The following is an 18,869-nucleotide window of genomic DNA, read 5'->3' as shown; positions in this document are numbered from 1 at the left end:
TTATCCTAGCAAACATTGCTTCATAATATGCAAGTTTGGCTTTCTTGATATCAGCGTTTAATTTATTGCTATATTGTTTTAATTCTTTGACCAAGTCACCGTCTTTGCATTCTATGAATTTGTGGAACATATTATTTTTCTTCTTGATGCGTTTTAGTAAGGCGGTGTCAATACAGGGCTTTTTCATTTTCCGATTGCATTTTTAATACTCTCTCAGTGGAAATGCATCATTGTAGCAACTAAGAAAGACCCGAAGAAAAGCCTCTTACACAGAATTTGCATCCTGCTGTAAGTACACATTTGACCAGTCAGCCCGCTCAAATAAAGAATGAAAATAGCTTAAGGAGGAGTCATTCACCACCCTATGTTCAAGCCTGCTGCGTTTATAGTTCGTGGTTAGGGTGTGTTGTGTGGCTAAGAACATAGGCAGATGGTCACTGATGTTGCATGATAATGCTCCTGCTTTGAAATCTGATGCATTCAGGTTTGAAACACATATATCTATAGAAGTAGAACTTTGTGAAGTAATTCGGGTTGGCATAGAAATAGCATTTTCGCACCCATAAGAGGATAAGAGATTCATCAAGGCGCGCGCCGAAGAGTCGTCGGCCAACATGTCGATGTTTACATCTCCCAAGAGAAATAACTGCTTATTAGTATTAATACAATAGATTATTACATTTTCTAAATGCTGTAGGAAATGCCGCTTGTATCCAGTCGGTGGTCTGTACAGGTCAGCAATTAAAGACGTGCTGGTTTCCACCGTTAGGCACTCTATATCCCTATTCATAACTGTGCACTCATCAACAATATGATATGCATACTTTCGTTGTAGATAAATAATCAGGCCACCACCTCTACCAGTTCTGTCTAATCGTATCAGCATGTAATCAGTAAAACTAGGGGAAGGCTCATCTTTGCTTAACCATGTTTCTGTGAACATGAATGCATCAAAATAACTTGCAGGGACTTTAGCCAGATGTCCAGCTCATCTTGTTTGTTCCTCATGCTACGGACATTTAAGTGTAATAAGGAAAAACATGGGTGTAAATAACAAACATTTGATTTTAGTGTGGACGATTTAGTAATGAAAGAGGCTGAGTTGAGCATCATACTGAATAAATGAAAAAGCTGGACCAACACAAAGACGTCTAAGATATTTGATGTGGGCGATATCTTCTTTGTTTGCAATTCGAATGGCATTGGTCTGTTCATCTTTCCGTGCCAAAATTTTACCCGAGCTGACCCAGACGTATTATTACCCGTAAGGGCAGCACCAAGAAGTTGCTTGTTCTATCGTGTTAAGTGCTCATTCACGTAAATGGTAGTGGTGCCTGTGCCCTCAAATCCTTCAATGTCCTGAACTTCACCGAGAGCGAGTGGCTCATTTTAGGGAACTCTGCTCACACCATATACCCCCCCCCCCCCCCCCCTTCCCTCGATGTTCTTATCAGAGGATGCACTTTCTAACTTTAAAAAGAGTCTAATTATCTTGCACAAGTTAACTTTCTAGACATCATCTCATTCCATACTAACCATCAGATTGTGCCTCACAGGTGAGTACAATCTGATGCGCAAAAGTATATCTGAGCTCTCGCACTTCTTGCGTAAGCAAGAATTGTATAGCAAGGGACTCGGACAATCCTAGTAATTATTTTAGAATTGATGAACTGATATCTACAGATATATCTTACGTGTAGGCCTCTGTACAGCCTTCATTTTAGGTCATAGTCTAAACTCACAATCTTGCTAAATCAGAACGCATGTCCTCGCACTCTTTGGCCTTAGGTGCCCTTGCGCCAGTAAACTTCAATCATCATCATCTTCTTCTGACACGAATCATGGTTCCCTTGAGCTGTTTCTTCAATTGCCCCAAAAGGAGGAAGTTGCAAAGCGACAGGTCCGGGCTGTATGGCGGATGTTGCAGCGTTTTTCGCTTTAACTTTGCCAGTTTTGTATTTACCACATCAGCGACGTGGACACTGGCATTGTCGTGGAGCAAGATGAGCCCATTCGTCAATTTTCCACGTCGTTTGTTCTTGATTGCGGCACGCAGCCGATCCGGCGTTTCACAATATCGGAAATGATTGATAGTCTCTCTCGGTTTAGCAAATTTGATCAGTAATTTATTTATTTATTTATTATTTTTATTTACATATACTGCCATCTTGCATAGCAAGATATTGCAGGAGTGAGTGCATACATATGTCAATCAATTGAAGACTACATTTGAGTGGCAAAAAGAAAACAAACAATAGAAAAAACAATATCAGGAGGAGCTAGTTGATTAATGAACATAATTAGGTAATAGGTTGGCAAATACATCACTTGATAACTCGCGCAAGGACTCCTCAAGGCCATTCCAAATCGCACTTGTATGCGGAAAAAAGGAAAACCTAAAACAATCAATCGTTGCATTCAAAGGAACAATGTTATGATGATGACTTCTTCTGGTGGGCTGAGAAGAAGGGTTAGTGAAAACAATAGGTGCATTGACATAAGTTTTCCCATGAGCAATTTTATGTAGCAGAACAAGACGGTCACAAGTACGTCTATGGGCCAGAGGCTTTAGTAGCAGCTTACTAGCATGTGATGTCGGGTGAGAAATGGCGGTCATAACGATTATATATAAACCTTATGGCCTTTTTCTGAATAGACTGAAGCATGTCTGTCTTTGGAATGATGTGGCGACCACACTACCGATGCGTATTCAAGTAGAGGCTTTATTAGTGATCTGTATGCGTTAATTTACATTCTTCAGTTGCATCTTGTAAGTTTCTTTTAAGAAAACCCAATTTTCTCAACGCCTTGTTGGTTATACAGTTAATGTGAGCATGCCATTTCAGATCAGGGGAGAAAGTAACACCAAGGTATTTGAACGTGTGGACGCTTGCAAGCTTGTGCGCTTCATTAAAATATGTAAATTGTAATGGTTGTTTTTTATTCGAGAAAGTTATTGATACAGTTTTCTTAAAATTAAGTGACATTTGCCATGTTCTGCTCCCTTCGCAAAAACGGGCGAAGACTTCATTCAGCTCCAACCGATCATGATTACTACTTATAGTAGAATAAAGGACGCAGTCATCAGCATATAGTCTTATTTTGACAGAAGTGCTCGCAGTTACTTCAACGACATCATTTACGTAGACAACAAACAGCAAAGGACCCAAGACAGACCCCTGTGATACATCGGATGTAACATTGACAAGAGATAAGTGAACATGGTTAAATGCAACAAACTGGGTTCTTGTACTGAGGTAGTCCTGTATCCAACCTAGTAGTTTATAATCATGAATTATTGCCTTGAGTTTAATGAGAAGCTTTTTATGACACACTGTGTCAAAAGCTTTACTGTAATCAATAAAAATGGCATCAAGCTGTCCTCTAAGGTTAAGTGTGGATGGAATATCATGGGAGAATTCTAGAAGTTCTGTTAGCATCGAGAATCCGGAACGGAAGCCATGTTGAGCATGCGAAAGAACATTGTTCAGATAAGTACTCAATGATATATTTATGAATAATGTGTTCCAATAGTTTGCAAGATGTTGATATTAAAGAAATAGGTCTGTAGTTAGACATTTCCTGCTTATTACCATCTTTGTGAATGGAAACAACCTTAGCACATTTCCAGAGTTGGAACAGTGGATGATTCTACAGATTTCGAAAAAATTGGTGATAAGTACCGAGAGCTCCATTCAGAATATCGCTGTGAAAACATATCTGGTATATTATATGGCCCAGTACTTTTCATAGTATTGATCTTGAGTATAAGATTATGCACACCAGCTGAAGTGATTACCATACTAGGAAAAGGTGATGACGAAAGAGCGATGCAAAACGTGGGGGTGCGACCATCATCACAGGTGAACACTGATTTAAAGTAATTATTAAAGGCTTCAGTAATGCTAAGATTATCTGAGCATGGTTGATTGGCAATAATGAATGAAGAATAGCTCTGACTTGGTGGACTGATGGTTCGCCAGAACTTTGATGGTTTGTTTTTAAAATAGAAACTTTTTGCATTTGACATAGCTTTAAGTTGTTTTTAAGTGTGGACAATACTGAAGCTTTCATTGGATTGTTTGCATAGGGTTGCTTGTGCAGATGCCTGATGCGACGAATTAGGTGTATAATTTCACGTGTGTACCAAGGGTGCTTGGGATTGCGCTTTATACACTTGGTTGGAATGTAATCAGTTATACATTGATTGACAATTTAGCAAAAACGGTTCACTAACACATTAACAGAGGAATGGTTCACGCAACTCGAAAACTCATCAAAAGAGCATGCGAGTAACTCAGTTATGGTGTTGTCATCAGCACGTTCAAAGTTCAATACTGTCTGATGTGGAGGAAGCTTAGGCATAGTTGCTAAATTCAAATAAACAATGACCCCCTTATGGTCCGACAGGCCTTCAACAATATTACAATCGTAACCATTTTGTCTAAGTTGCTCATTTATGAAAACAAGATCTAAAATTGAGCTTTCGCGGGTTGCGGAATTCACAATTTGCGTCAGATCGAAAGAAAGTCATGTTAATCAAGTAATCACAAATGGCTTTGTGACGGCCACTAGCAGATAGCATTGGCCAATCTACGCCAGGGGTGTTTAAATCACCAGCGAGTAACATTTTACAACAGTTAAGTTTGTTTCGTTATATAATCGGTAAGATCAGAAAAGACACCAAGATCCGTGTCATGAGGTCGATAAACAGCCCCTACAGCCAAAGTGAATCCACAAAGCCTTATTTTGCACCATACAGATTCGCAGTTAGGAACGTCAGGCAATGGACAAGAACGGCACTGAGAGCGGCGCTGCTGCGCCGGCGTTGAGAGCGCCGCATTCGAAGCAAAATTCTATTAGCGGGTGGTACCCCTCTCCCATCTTTCGTTCGCACCGCCTTGATTGCCTCCAGCACTGCGCGTGTTTGGGCACGTTTCGTGCCGCGCGCGGTGTGTGCCTACTTGTGTGCACGTGGACATTTCATTCGAAGGGCGATGTACAGTCTGTTTCACACTTAGGGGAAAACTCGGAGCGCATTGCATCGCGATGCGGCGAGCGCTTGAGTCAGGCGGCGGCAGCAGCTCGCGCAGGTGCTCGAGGGGCGGGATCTTGAACGGCGTCGTCTGCTACGGCGGCACGCGCTGGCCGCATTGTCAGGAAACGTTCTACTGCCAGTTGCAGGGCGCCGATCTCATCGTTACTGCGTGAAATGAGCCGGTATTCTTTATTAAGCGTTGTGCGACGCCCACTGATACGCCTCGAAAGTAAGTTCATCGCTGCAGAGCAGTCATAGACGACGTAGTGATTCCATACATTCTTGACGGCCCGTTTCTGAAAGGCGACTATATATTCTAATGCGATAGGTCGCCGATTCACACTGCTCGTGTTGTGCAAGAACTGCTGGAAGAGTGCGCAGTCACTCTCTTGGAGTGGCCGCCTCAATCCCCGGGTGCCAACATCATTTAAAATGTCTGGGGCTCGTTGAAAGTATCGCTGGCGCACCATCCCCTCTATCAGTCGCCCGAGGATAGGCTTTGATCCACCATCGTCAGCGACTGAGACGTGCTGCGAATGAACACGTCCCTGATCAAGTCATTCTACACTTCACTGCCTTCCAGGATGAGCGCTGTGATCGCTGCCGCTGGGGGCATGATGAGATACTAACTGAAGTTCCGAGCGTGACGTGTCCGATTCCCCGCCGGCGGGCAGGGTCTGTCTGGTATAGTGAATGATTGTCGAGAAAAATCACTTCCAGCTCATTGTCTTAACCTAAAACATTCCTTTAATCGCATCCGTTTGTTTCATCGTGTTCGACTCCCATAGTTATCATTGTTGAGTGCTTCGTTTTCCTTTCGATTCAAAGACTATGCATGTTGCGCGCACATCTTGGTGTGTCTTGTCGCTGCTTATTACAGTAGCACACAGTGAAGAAATATACATGCACGTGCTCAGTGCCCCGGCCTTTCGAAATAACAAACGAAGCATGCTGTCAAATCAAAAGAAGTTTGTGGAACTCCATTATCGCCAATGAAGGCTCAGAGTTTGGCGACGCACAACGTTTAGTAAAGAATATCAGCTCAGTTCCCGCAGTACCGATGAAGTCGGTGCACTGCGCCTGACAGTAGCACGCTTCCCAACAATGCGGCCAGCGCGCGCCGCCGGAGCAGACGACGCAGATCACGACTCCGCCCCTCGAGCGTCTGCGCCTGCTCGAGCTGCTGCCGGCGCACGACTCCATTGCTTGCCGATCGCGATGCAATACGTTCCGAGTTTTCCCCTAAGTGTGAAACAGACTGTACACGCTTCTATTTGTCTTTAAGAAGATCGGTACGCTTGACGATTATTTTTATGGCTGCAATGCGGCGAAAGGGCAGCGTCTGCTTAATTATGTAAGTGACGCTGAGCAGGTAATTGGAAACGACATTGTATGTGCCACCGGAAATATCGTCAGCACATACGATGCGGCACATACATACGACACATACCAGCTCAAGTCATTTTTGCAGCTTATCCCAATATGTTTGCTACAAATCCGTGTTGTCTCTGACGGCGACAACGGACTTCCATCGACAGTGTGCGGAAATAAACAAAAGATATCGCTGCATAGCACAAGTACGACATGCGCACACAACTTTAACTAGTACGTCCCCTACAATATGGAATAGAGGCACCAATGTAGACAGCTTGGCCATTTTTTAACAGTGCTCAAGAGACGGAAGTTGAAAGTATTAGTAATCATTCCTGCTTCAGCAATGCCGACGCGACCAAGACGCAGGCGTGTATTGTCCAGTAACTCGATCGATTGGTGCAGTGGTGAAGCGGGAATGAACTCCGGTCATGTTCAATGCAGCGTGCACATATTCAATTTCTCGGCACGCATGAACTTCGGCCACTGCTAGCGCATACAACAGAAGTGGTTTCCATTCTTGGGCAGCACACACACAAACAAAACACGAGAAAGAAGACAGGACAAGCGCTCGTTGACAACTTAGTTTTTATATGAATAAAAGGATTATGTACCAAGTAATTAGGGTTGCATATAAAAGCCACCCTACACTCAGGAGTGATCAACGAACGAGCTCGCTTCGTTTGCCAGTTGTTTACTTCGCTCGGCGCACCGCAGTAATCCATTTCGTACCATTTTCTTGTGAATCGGCAGAATTTCGCTGGTGGCATCAGCTCTTTCGTGTTTACATTTCTGTCGTGACAATTAACAACACAATAATAATTTCCGGTCATCCGAAGAGGCGCCGTCGCAAACAAGAGACATTTCGTGCGCAGCGCGAACTGAAAGCGGGCGCGACCGCTATGGGAAGCGGCGGCGGAAACCTACACCCGTTGGAGATGAAATCGTTCCGCCAGAGGAGAAACGAGCGCTGGCGTCTAGGATGAAACTTGGCGTGCGGTCGTCCATACTGTAAACTCAATGTCTTGGTTTACAAAGAGTGCCACACCGCCACTGCATCGGCCACTTCTATCTTTCCTGAGGACGCTGTAACCTGGTGGTAAAATTTCAGAATCTAAGATGTGTTCACCAAGCCACGTTACAGTCACGCAAATCAGAGGGATGATAAAATGCAACGAAGTGATGAAAGTCTTGAATTTTGTCAAGAAGACTGCCTGCATTAACGTTCACTAGCGAGAAATTAGTATCGGAATGCAGTCAAGTTTCATGTGCTGTAGAGGTTTGCTTTTTGGTTTTAATCATTGAATCGCCTGATTCATTCAGCACATAGCGCACATTGTCTATCAGCAAGGAATCGTATTGCAGACGAACCGTAGATGCATTTTCCTTTGATTTACAGAAAGTCTCCAAAGAGCTTTGCGTATCTTTCGAACCCTGACGACGAAAAATGGCCCCTGACGATGAAAAAAAGTCAGCAACACTTTTCCAGCGGAAATTTCTATCTTTGCTTTCTTTGGGGGTGGTAGATTCGAATGTCTCCGCTGTAAGCTTGGTCGTTGTGATTCAGGCTCGTAGTAGTGGCACCATGATTCGTCCCCAGTCACAATTGCAGGCAAATTGTCACCCTCATTGTGATACCGGATCAGATGAGTCAAGGCAGCACCGAACTTCTACATCTTCTGGTGGTGGCTCAAAATCTTGGGCAGTCATTGCACACACAAGAGCCGATAACAGAGATGTTCAATTATCGTCTGAAGCGAACCGTGACTGATATTCACGTGCTCTGCTAGTTCATCTTTTTTCTTGTCTTGTCTAATTCTTGTCTAATCAGCTCATTAACCTTTGCGATTGCATTGGGGGTGATTGCACGGTGGCTTTGGCCCGGTCTTGAGGTGTCCTTCTTTGAACAGTTTCCTGCAACGCTTCTCAGTGGCCAATGAAATGCAATGTTCAATATACATGGCAGCCGCACGGCGACTAATTTCTTTTTGGGAAACACTTTCAGCTGTCAAAAACCTCACGACACCACGCTGTTCAACTTGTGGAGCATCGATTATGTCACTCAACCATGTTCAACCCAGTGTATGAGAGCATTAAAGAACATTTATCCTCACACCTGCATGTCACTTTTGTAAATAAGATATGCCTGTGTGCTACGCAGATGCCTCGCACATAATGAACCGAAACATTATTGCGCGGCTTTGGTTGGCTCACTTTCATTGGACTCGCCCTTGTACATTAGAAATGCAAAGATACAATGCATACAAATGCAAAGGTACAGCTTGCTAAAGGGCAAAAAAAAGTGAATTTTAAGTGAATAAATACTGCATGTTTTTTCCCCCTTTCATCGCACTCTCTCTGAGTTCCGTTTTTGACAGGTAAGTGGGCGATCTCATGCTATTTCGTTTAAGCAGTACTACCATTTAGTACATACTTTTTGCGAGCTCCGGCCAACTATGGTTTAGCGAGGTTTCACTGTAACAAAATATAACTTTCACCATGCAGCAATTCACTTAGCCACAAAAGGTGTTTTTTTTTTTCTTTTTTGGAGGGGAGGGGGCATTGAAATGAGAAAAAAATGGAAAGGAAAGCATGTTGGCCACAATCGAATGCCTACTTTGGGCACCTAATGTCACTACTGAAGGAATATCAAAGAAAACATGAGACGCTTGGTGGTCTACAGAGAACCATACGCATAATGCTCGGTATCTTACACCGCTGAAGCAATTTTCTGGAAAGATTGCACTCAAGCAAACGCGTTGCAATCCGTCAAGTCCACGCAGTGATGGCGGCGAGCGACCACTGTTTCTTTTTCTCGTCTGCTAGCCAGAAAGCGTCCAAAACTCTCCCAGGCTAAAATCCACTCATTCAGAGAACAACGAACGCGCATCGAAGTGTGCCGCGCAGTGGTCGGAGCAGCACGAGAAAAACACATGTACTCAGGCTGGCTCCAGTAGCCCGTGGGTAGCAAGAACAAAAATATTGAAGAGGCTCAATGTGTCCTTGCGAATAAAAGACAAAGTAGAAAAATATATAAGAACGTAGTTAACTTTGCTGGCTTTAGTGTCTTGATATGGATGCTCTGGCGGTGGTGAAAAAAAAAAGGTGTTGATATTCTTTTCTCTGACATGATGGCAAAAATGAACCGCTTGGTCTCATCGGACCTTGCTGCATGCTTTGTCAACTTGTCTGGTAGTTCGTGCATTTGGCTTGTCTTGTTGTATGGTCCGATGTACAACTTAAAGTCAGTGCACCTTTGGCATTAAATGTTTAACAACATTAAACCCACAAAGTTCCGGAATTGAAAATCTAAAGCACAGCTTTGGAAATGTCAATGCACCTTTCACATCTAAAATTTGAGAACTTTATACCCATAAAGTTTCAGAATTGAAATCCGTGCGCACTGTAGATTTCGTGGCATCTGCAAGGTGCCACCATGAGCACGCTCGCCATCAAAACGCCCTTAGAGCTTTGTGCTCGGACTGGGCTCCTTGCATTATGCGACTCCCGGTGCATGGGCGTTGCCGCGAAATCCTGCCCTAGTTCGCAGTGTGCACGCTGAAGTGCTTTTTTTGAGCGTGAAAAGCGTATTCTAGCCAAAATTCAGAATGATTACCGGCGCCGCGGTTTTAGTTGGCACTGCATGAACAGCACGAAAAAATTTGGCGGCGGGGCGGAAGCCCCATAAGCCCCGCTACCCTGGCGATGCCCCTGGTCGTCATCATGCCATGGTTCATTATTTCGTCGTCGTCATGCATTCGTGGTCATGCTGTCAGTCCTTCATTGTAGTCGTGCTGCTTTCGTCACGCCATCGTCATTACAGCGTCATTTTATTGTCATCACGCCGTCGGTATCATGCTGTCATGGTTGTTCCGTTGTCTAGATTCTGTCATACTTATTCCAGTGTTGACATCTTATTGTCACGCTGATGTTGTCATTCTGTCATCATCATGCCATTGTTGTTATGACAGCATTGTCATGTATTCATGGTCGTTCTGTTGTCATAATTTCACTATCCATATCCCATTGTCATTATACGGTCATCGTCATGCATTTATGGGCATACCATCATAGTAATACTGTCATGGTCGTTCCTTCGTACCGTCGTCATTGTTGCGTTATCATGCTATTATGGTTGTTTTATTGTCAGTGCCTTCATCATCCCATCGTCGTCATACTGTAGTTGTTATTCCATCATTATCATGTGATCATCATTTTGTCATCTTCATGTAGTTTTCATTGTACTGTCGTGTTCATGCTACCGTTTGTCCTGATGTCATGGTCCTTCCATCACCATCGTTTTGTCGTCTCGCACTGTACATCTGCCTCATTTGGTGTTTACATTTTGGCATAGGTCGTGAGTTGTGTAGTAGTGCATAAATATAAATTGCGTTACGTTAAGGTTGTTGCCTTTCAAAATAACTTGTTCTTGAGCTAGTTGGTTGAAAACTTGAAGTCACTCCACTGCAAATGAAAGAAGACACAGAGCACAGAAGACTGGACACCATGGGTGCTAGTTTATGCCTGTGGTGTCTGGCCTTCTGTTGTTTGTCTTGTGTCCTTTGTGCTGCAATGGCTTCTTCAAGTTGTGGATGAACATTACAGAAGATTACAAAGCTGTACAGGATGAATTACATGCATTGCTGTTGGTGGCATAACATTTCTTGAACTGCTTCACTAAAGCTTTGTTTCACAGGGGTTCCAACAGGTGCGTTAAATCTGCATTATATATATATATATATATATATATATATATATATATATATATATATATATATTGGGACTTCTTCAGCATTCACTCCTCATAGTATTGTTTGCAGTAGAAGTTACACATGGTTTATGCTGGATGGGCTGGCACCTGAGATAGTGTCTTTGGGAGTTGAAGTAGCCCAGAACAATCTAGTTACCTTCTTTTTCCCGTGTACCAAACATGCTTTTCAGACAAATTATGTGTTTGAAATCTAATAAGGCTTCCTCTCTGTATCTAGGCCTGCATTAATGATTATTATGCCATTACATTGCGACTTATTCTGGTCATTCTAATGAATTGCTCAATCTTAATTGTATAGCTGCTGGCTCTCCCAAAATATCTGCAAACTTTACAAATTGGGCCAATTCTAAGATTTTATTAATGTTGCATCAGGTTTTGCAATACTTTAAGTTAAACTTGAGTTTGTCAGCTTGCAAACTCACTTTTCTTGGCACATTGAACAAACCAAGACGCAGCATGCATTATGCGTCGGTAGGAAATGTTTCAGGTGTAAATGGATTTCTGATGTTCCCCAGTATCACACTGACAATGCCAGGGAGCCTCAATTTTGCTCGGTTATGCTGAATGCGTGTGGTTATTTTGTACTGCAAACAGGACTTGACATAGTTTTCGAACATAGTTTTGCATGTCAGTCTCCAACCATGCCTTAGGATGTGTTATGATGGTGAAAGGGCACCGGGTGGGTGCTCGCTTTGAGAAAGTTCGTTCATGGAAGTTCTTCATGCAGGTGAAATCAACAACAGCAAACTCTGATGTAAAAATGGCATGTTGCTTGTCGGGCACTTCTGGTACACGTTTACGTGGCCGTGTATATCAAATGTCTTTTCGTAATCTATGAAAGCCATATAGAGAGGCTGATTATACTCTGTGGATTTCTCGATTACCTGATGACATGGATGTGATCCATTATAGAGTATCCCTTCCTGCGGAAGGAAGGCAAGAATATAAAATACCGATGCATTGAGGAATGAACGGGAAAGGAAGTGTGCCACCGTTTCTTTGAAGGAGCTCGAGCTCAAAAAACAGTGTTCACTGACGCCGAGATGCAGGTGTCTCTCATCCAAACCAAAATAGACTCTAAAAAAATAAGCAGTGAAACACAGCGCTGAGGTGTTGTGTGCGAGCTGAGAGTATGTCGGGACAGTTGAGGTTGACTATCCAGCTGCTGAGAGAGAAACCCACTTGTGACAGTTCAGGCCTCGTACCATTGAGCTTGCTATCAGTTGATAGAAATAGCTCATATTCGAAAATATTTGCTTCCGTATGCATCTCTTTTTATTCGTATTTGAAGATGTTTGACTCGATTTGTAATGGGCTTTACCTTTTTCATTTTTTTTAAAGGTATTTTATTTGCTGTGCATTTTAGTAAGCCCTGCCTTCTGTTTTCTTTTCGAATAAAATAAACCCTACTTACTAATCAAATAGGATTAAGTCATTTTTTAAATCTTTTAACATGCTTGCTAGAGTGTGACAGCATCAGGCAACATGGTGTCTGGCCGTCTTGACATACGATACAGCTCTGTGTCACTCAGGTAATTTTGCAGAAGCAATCGGGGAAAACCTGGAAAACTCGGGGAATTTGGAAATATCAACTAGGTAGACATCCGTGTTTGCTCTGAGTGGGACTGTTATACTTAGCTAATGTGTAGTTTACACCAGTAGTAACTGCCGCTTTTGCTTTTTCACTTGCAGACCACAGAATCTGAACTCCATGAGCTCTTCTCGCGCTATGGAGTCGTGACTAATGCAAAGATTATACTCGACAGAGCTGGTGTGTCCAAAGGGTAAGTGCATAATCAGCCTGAAGCCGCACGCTCACATTTGCAACAAGTTGCTGGATTGACATGATGACTTGTTCAAGTAGCTGGACGTGTTTTACTGAAAAAAAGCTTGCCTTGCTTCGTGATGACATGCTGTAAAAGGTACTTTTGTAAGCTGTCTTTTGATTTTATGAACCCATTTGTCCTGTTCAATATCAGTTAAAAAGCCTGATTAATAGTGTACACAAGTGTTGCAAAAGAGTATATTGGGAGCTCAATTTAGCGGAGGCAAGTAATACAAGTTTTGACCGGTTGAGAACAGAGGGTCGACTGACTTTATTCCACCGTAAGGCTACGTTCACTTTTGATCTTGGAGCAGGCGGAAGTGGCAAAAACTTGACGAAATCCACTCGCCTAGGTGGTGAAACAGGTGGAAAACCAGGCGGCGAACCCGGTCAGTCACAGACCAATTTTTTCGCCATGTCAGAGCAGAAAGCCGTTCCGAAAGCTGCACTAGCATGTAAACATCCGGTTGTAAAATTTAACATATTCCGTTCATTGTCCATTTCTAGGAAAAACCACATAGGTAAAAATATCAAAACTATGCCTTCTACCTCTTTGATGGTAGACGAAAGTTAGACGACATGTGCAGTTGCGCAAACTGATAGCTTTTAATAACTGATGGGCCAATGAATAAACATATCGCTTGAAATGGTGTGATGAACAGCGCCACCACAAGGATAAACGTATGCAGACTAGATGGATGTGGGTGAAAGTGGCTGTGGTTTCCGCCGCAGTGGCGAAACAAATGTGAACATCTTGGACATGCGTGTAAAAGATTTTCCAGCCGCTTTGGCCTTTCCCAAGTGTGAATGTAGCCTAAAAGCAGGTTTGCCAGGTGGCTGTGGTGGCACCCCCATTGGGCAAGCAGGGGGCAATGACCCCATGTGGAGACACAGCAAACGAGGCAAACTGGTTTGCCGCGGAGCAAGAAACACAAATAGAGGACGGTCACTACAGGGGCTCCTCCCCCTAATATTCCGGAGGCATAGGGGTGAATGGCGGAAGAAATGAAAAGGTAATGTAAAAGATAAGCTAGTTTCATGCGGTTGCATGACACTGTCTCTTCTTTGCGACGAACATCACTCTTCAAGGTTTTCTCTGAAAAGGAAACCACGGGGCCTTCATAGGAGGGAGTCCATGGTGACTTGATAGAATCGCGCCGCAGGAAGACGTGCGTGGTTGTGTCCATTGTCAGGAAACTAAACACAGGCTGCCCGCGGGTGATACTGGGGGTGTAGGTCGAAGCTGGTCGAGCCAGGAATGTAGCCTAAGTGCTGCGCAGCTGCTGGCGAAGTGCCTTGTTGGGTGCCAAAAAAGTGGCCTGGAATGCAGATCGCTGATCCATAGAGCATCTCGGCTGTGCTGACTTGAGCTCATCCTTGATTGTTGTTTGCAACCCCAGTAGTACTGGGGTAGCCTTTCCACCCACTGCTGTCTGTCAAGCGTGGTGGTCAGTGACGCCTTCAGTTGTTGGTGGAGATGCTCGACCTTGCTGTTTCTCTGTGGGTGGTAAGCCGTGGTATTATGCAGGTGCATGCCGAGCAGTCTTGCCAGGGCAGAAAAAAAAAGCAAGCTTTGGAATTGTCGGCCTCGGTCAGTAGTTATTTGCGAAGGGCAACGGTACCGCGACACTGTCGTAGCAACAAATGCTTCCGCCACTGTTTTGGCCATGATGTTTTGTAAAGGCGCTGCCTCATGCCACGTTGAATACCGGTAGACACACATGAGGAGGTGCCTGAAATCTTGGCAGGGCAGAAGAGGCCCCACCAAGTCTAAATGCACATGATAGAAACAGCTCTCTGTTGGTCGAAACGGCTGCACCGCTGAACGCATGTGCCGGATCGCTTTCACAGCTTGACAGGCTTGGCAACTTCTTGCCCAGCTTCGAACGTCTTTGTTGATCCCTGGCCAGACGAAAAGGTCTGTGATATAAGCCTCTGTGTCGCTTTGATTCCGGAATGGCTTAGCCTGTGCAGTGAATAGAATATTGGCCGCCGAAACTGATGGGGCACGAACAGGCGAGGAACTGCCTGCAATGTGTCGCACGTGATCAATATTGTTGTCTAGGGAAGCAGCACTTTCGTAAGCTGCAGCAATGAGCCTTTTTCCCACAATTGTCGCAGCTCGGGGTTTTTTGCTGGGCGGAAGTTGGAAATTGGAAATCCACAGGGCCAGCAGTTGCAGCACCGATCCACGACAGTGCATCAGCTGCCCGATTTTCAGTCCCAGAGATAAGGGAAAGTTACCGCAGCTCATTTTCCGAGTACGAAGAACTGTTGTTCTTAAAAACTTGGCTTGTGGTCAGTCAGAATGTAAAATCTACAGCCTTCAAGAAAGCGGAAATGCTTGACAGTGCAATAGATGGCTAACATCTCCCTCCCGAAAGTGCTGTAGTGAGCTTCTGCAGGTTTCAGGTGCTTTGAGAAGGAGCCCAGTGGTCTCCAGCCTTTACTATCATGCTATCATGCTGCTGCAGTACTGCACCCACTGCCGTGGTCGACGCGTCTACGAAAGGAGAGTTTGGCACGTCGGGCAACGGGTGAATCAGCAACACTGCAGTCACCAACCGTATTATGGCTTCCTGGAAAGAGTGTTCGTGTTCAGAGTACCAGTGGAAGGTAGGCGGTTTTTTGCAGTCTCAATGCAGCAGGTGGGTACGAAGAGCCTGTGAAAATTTGACCCCCAGAAACTCGTGCAACTTACGGAAGGAGGTTGGAGAGAGAAAGTGCTCGAGTGCCCATACCCGTGATGCCTTGGAGTGAAATGCGATGGCCGAGAAAATCCTGGGCTTCCAACTCAGAAAATGCATTTCTGGGGCTTTAGGACCAGGCCGTATTCATCCAGTCGCGCAAATAGAAGGTGAAAGTGCTCTTTGTGCTCTTCATCTGTGACTTCCAACCAGAATGTCGTCAAGGTAGACCAAAATGGACGAAAGTTCGGTGTAACCCATGGAGGAAGGAAACTCTGAAGAGGCCCTGACATCACTCTTTGTGAAGCTAAGTGAAACTGGAAGTTGGCGTTGCTCATAACGTTGCTCCGCCTATCAGTCCAGCTCTCCTCTCTTGTTTACATTACTCGGGAAACCACGCCGCGCTGCACGCAACCGGGCTGCTCGGACGCGCACTCTCCACAGCAATACTAAACAATCGCGATGTCTCATTGCATTACCGTTGCCGAAGTCGTGTTAAAAGAAGTTCATAATGAACTTCGCAAATTGGGCCGTGAGGTCGAATCGGCTCCTTTTACCGGCTTTTATGAAAATAAACATGCCTTATAAGGCCAGCCAACTGAACTGTTCTCATCAACCGCAGGTACCGGCCACTGCCCAGCTCTTGCATGTTTTTAAAAAAAGTTCCCCTTAATCGCTCCCTTCTACTTGTTTTTCTCTGCTTAGGCTTCCTGGGGCCCTCGGACGGTCTAGCGAGCTAGACGTCTGTCAATATGAAAAGAAAGTACGCATTCTCACTGCTCTGCAAGAACGCACTGGAGACACGTACGACACGCCGACCCATTTGCGAGCAATTTGGAGTTTATGTGTACAAACACATTCTCGGTTGAGGAATCGTTGTGCTTTATTGAAACGAACTTCGGGTGGCCGTGCATCACTACGACAGCGTGCCGGCGAGGAGGCAGAATGTCATTTCTGACTCCGCATTTAGATTAATTGACTGCGGCTGCCCTCTTACCACGATAAGTGAAGCATCACGGAACCAAAGTTTTGCGATAGCAGGCGCACGGTGCAGAACAGTACATGCATAGAACCAGCCTGTAGGCATACGTTCTGTGGAGCCTTGCTGACTTGCAGCGCATCCGCTAAACTTGACTTCCTTCCGCTTCTCGCGCACACAGATAAGATACGCCTGCAGTAGGAAGAATTCGTTCCTTAAGTCAAAGCAGCCGCTTCTTTCACATCTTCCAGGATGAAGCGTCGGCTCACAGACGCACGATGCTGAGGGCAGCAAAATGCACATATTCTGCGTAGTGCTCTATCAGCACGTGTATTGAGGTGCACCTGTGCAGGCGTGCATGAACCTCAAACACGCTCTGCTTAAAAGACTTTGTGCTGTCGTGAATACTGCGAGGAACAAGCAACAGTTAAGCAACATGTGTTTCAATATACACAAAAGCAAGTTGTTACTGAACACGAACTATGCATTCATAAATAAAGGGAAAATCGGACATCCACCCGATCGTAGGAACCCGTTTCGGTTTCCTTTGTAGCAATTGCTACGATCGGGTGGATGTCTGATTTTCCCTTTATTCATTGCTTCTCTGCACCTTGCGGGTTTCCGCAGAACTACTACGTCAAACTATTGCCTTTTCTTCGTGTTGTCGACAAATTCGACTTCGCCCTGCCATCTGCTAGCCGCCTGGTTAGCTCAGATGGTAGAGCGGCTGCCCCGGAGAGGCGGTGGTCCCAGGTTCTAGTCTCGGACCAGGACGAATTTTTCTTCAGCGATGAGGCTTTTCTTTTGAGGAACCTGTTTGGGTTTCCTTTGTAGCAATTGCTACGATCGGGTGGATGTCTGATTTTCCCTATATTCATTGCTTCTCTCCACCTTGCGGGTTTCCTCAGAACTACTACGTTATGCATTCATAACGTAAGTTATACGTGTTGCAAATGCACCATATGCGCTGTCAAAAGCAGGAATCACTGACCTGCAAGGCGTTCATTGTACAGATTCTGAAACGCATCGGTTTCGGCCTGCGATGGCACGTTAGCGTGATTCCGCCAAATAAGGAAAAAATTCCTGTGGATATTCCTTCGTCCGTTGCCATTGCCATGGAAGGGTACGTTGCGCACAGCGTTGCATGCGCATTCATTTCGTGAACTTTAGTTCCTCCTGTCCCACCTGGCCACAGCAACATCCGAGAGAGCACAGTCCAGATAACGCAGCTAAACAAAACAAGGAGACCAACGCAAACCTGCTCGCACGACGCCTTTGCCACGGTACGAAGCTTACGAAACAAGACGCGTGAGCGCACAGAATCGTAACAAAGCCGCCATTGTGGCCCGAAAGGCGTGGCCGCTACAGCAAAGAAAGAAAAAAAAAAAAACGGCAAAAGAAATGGGAGAATCTACTACGTCATTTCCTCCACACTTTTCTCCTAGCGCGCGGAGGGGGTAGGGCCTCTCCTCAGTTTCCTTCCTCGATGGTGTAACCTCATGCATGAATCTTTGAAAAGTTCGCGCTGCATTCTTCAAACCTTAAGGCATACGAACGAACTCAAATAGGCCAAATGCAGTAGTGATTACTGTCTTAGAATGTCGCTGGGTTCGACTGGAATCGGCTAGTATACCCTCATCAAATCGATCATGCTGTATATTTTGGTTCCTGCGAGACAAGTGCCAAAGTCATGTATGTGGGGAAGGGGATATTGATCCAGAGTAGTGACAGCATTCAAAGCTCTGTAATTGTCACAATGCCGCCAGTTGCCACTGTCCTGCTTTGGAACCAGATGGAGAGGTGAAGACCAGCTGGAGGAAGGTCGAATAACGCTGAGCTGAAGCATGGGCTTAAAGTCACAGCGAGCGACTTCCAACCTCCTTCCAGCAAGCTTCCATGCGTGACCACGCAGCGACAGGTGGGCCGGTGGTGGTTTCGCGGGCAGCACATCGTTTCGTGGCTTCAGGAGTTGCGGGTACTCGGCAAGTACCTTGTCGTACGTTGAGACCGACCGAAACGTACAGATGCCAGATGATGTGAGGTTGGACTGCAGGCCAAGTGCATCAAGGGATGTGGCATTATCCTTTAGGCACCAATTGCAAACACTCACATATAGGTTAAAATGGCTGGGGAAGTCTGCTCCCAGTATGGTAAAGCCGGCGTCGGCGATCACAAACGCCCATCTGTGTTAGCGCCGA

At 45.0% G+C, this 18,869-nt stretch overlaps 1 protein-coding gene across 3 annotated transcripts in view; it reads left to right on the top strand.

Annotated features, from left to right (window-relative positions):
- The window catches only part of bol (boule homolog, RNA binding protein), an 84,435-nt gene that overhangs the window by 13,894 nt on the left and 51,672 nt on the right, over positions 1-18,869 (top strand). For all 3 annotated transcript variants that reach the window (XM_050188560.3, XM_050188559.3, XM_050188561.3), the window contains exon 3: positions 12,873-12,964. In XM_050188560.3, the coding sequence (XP_050044517.1) occupies positions 12,873-12,964 (92 nt within the window). The remainder of the gene's footprint in view (positions 1-12,872; positions 12,965-18,869) is intronic.

The sequence above is a fragment of the Dermacentor andersoni genome, chromosome 2 (assembly GCF_023375885.2).
Source record: "Dermacentor andersoni chromosome 2, qqDerAnde1_hic_scaffold, whole genome shotgun sequence".
In the NCBI taxonomy this organism is placed as follows: Eukaryota; Metazoa; Arthropoda; class Arachnida; order Ixodida; family Ixodidae; genus Dermacentor; species Dermacentor andersoni.
The sequence above is the reverse complement of the archived record's forward strand: the minus strand, read 5'-3'. Positions and strand labels throughout refer to the sequence as shown.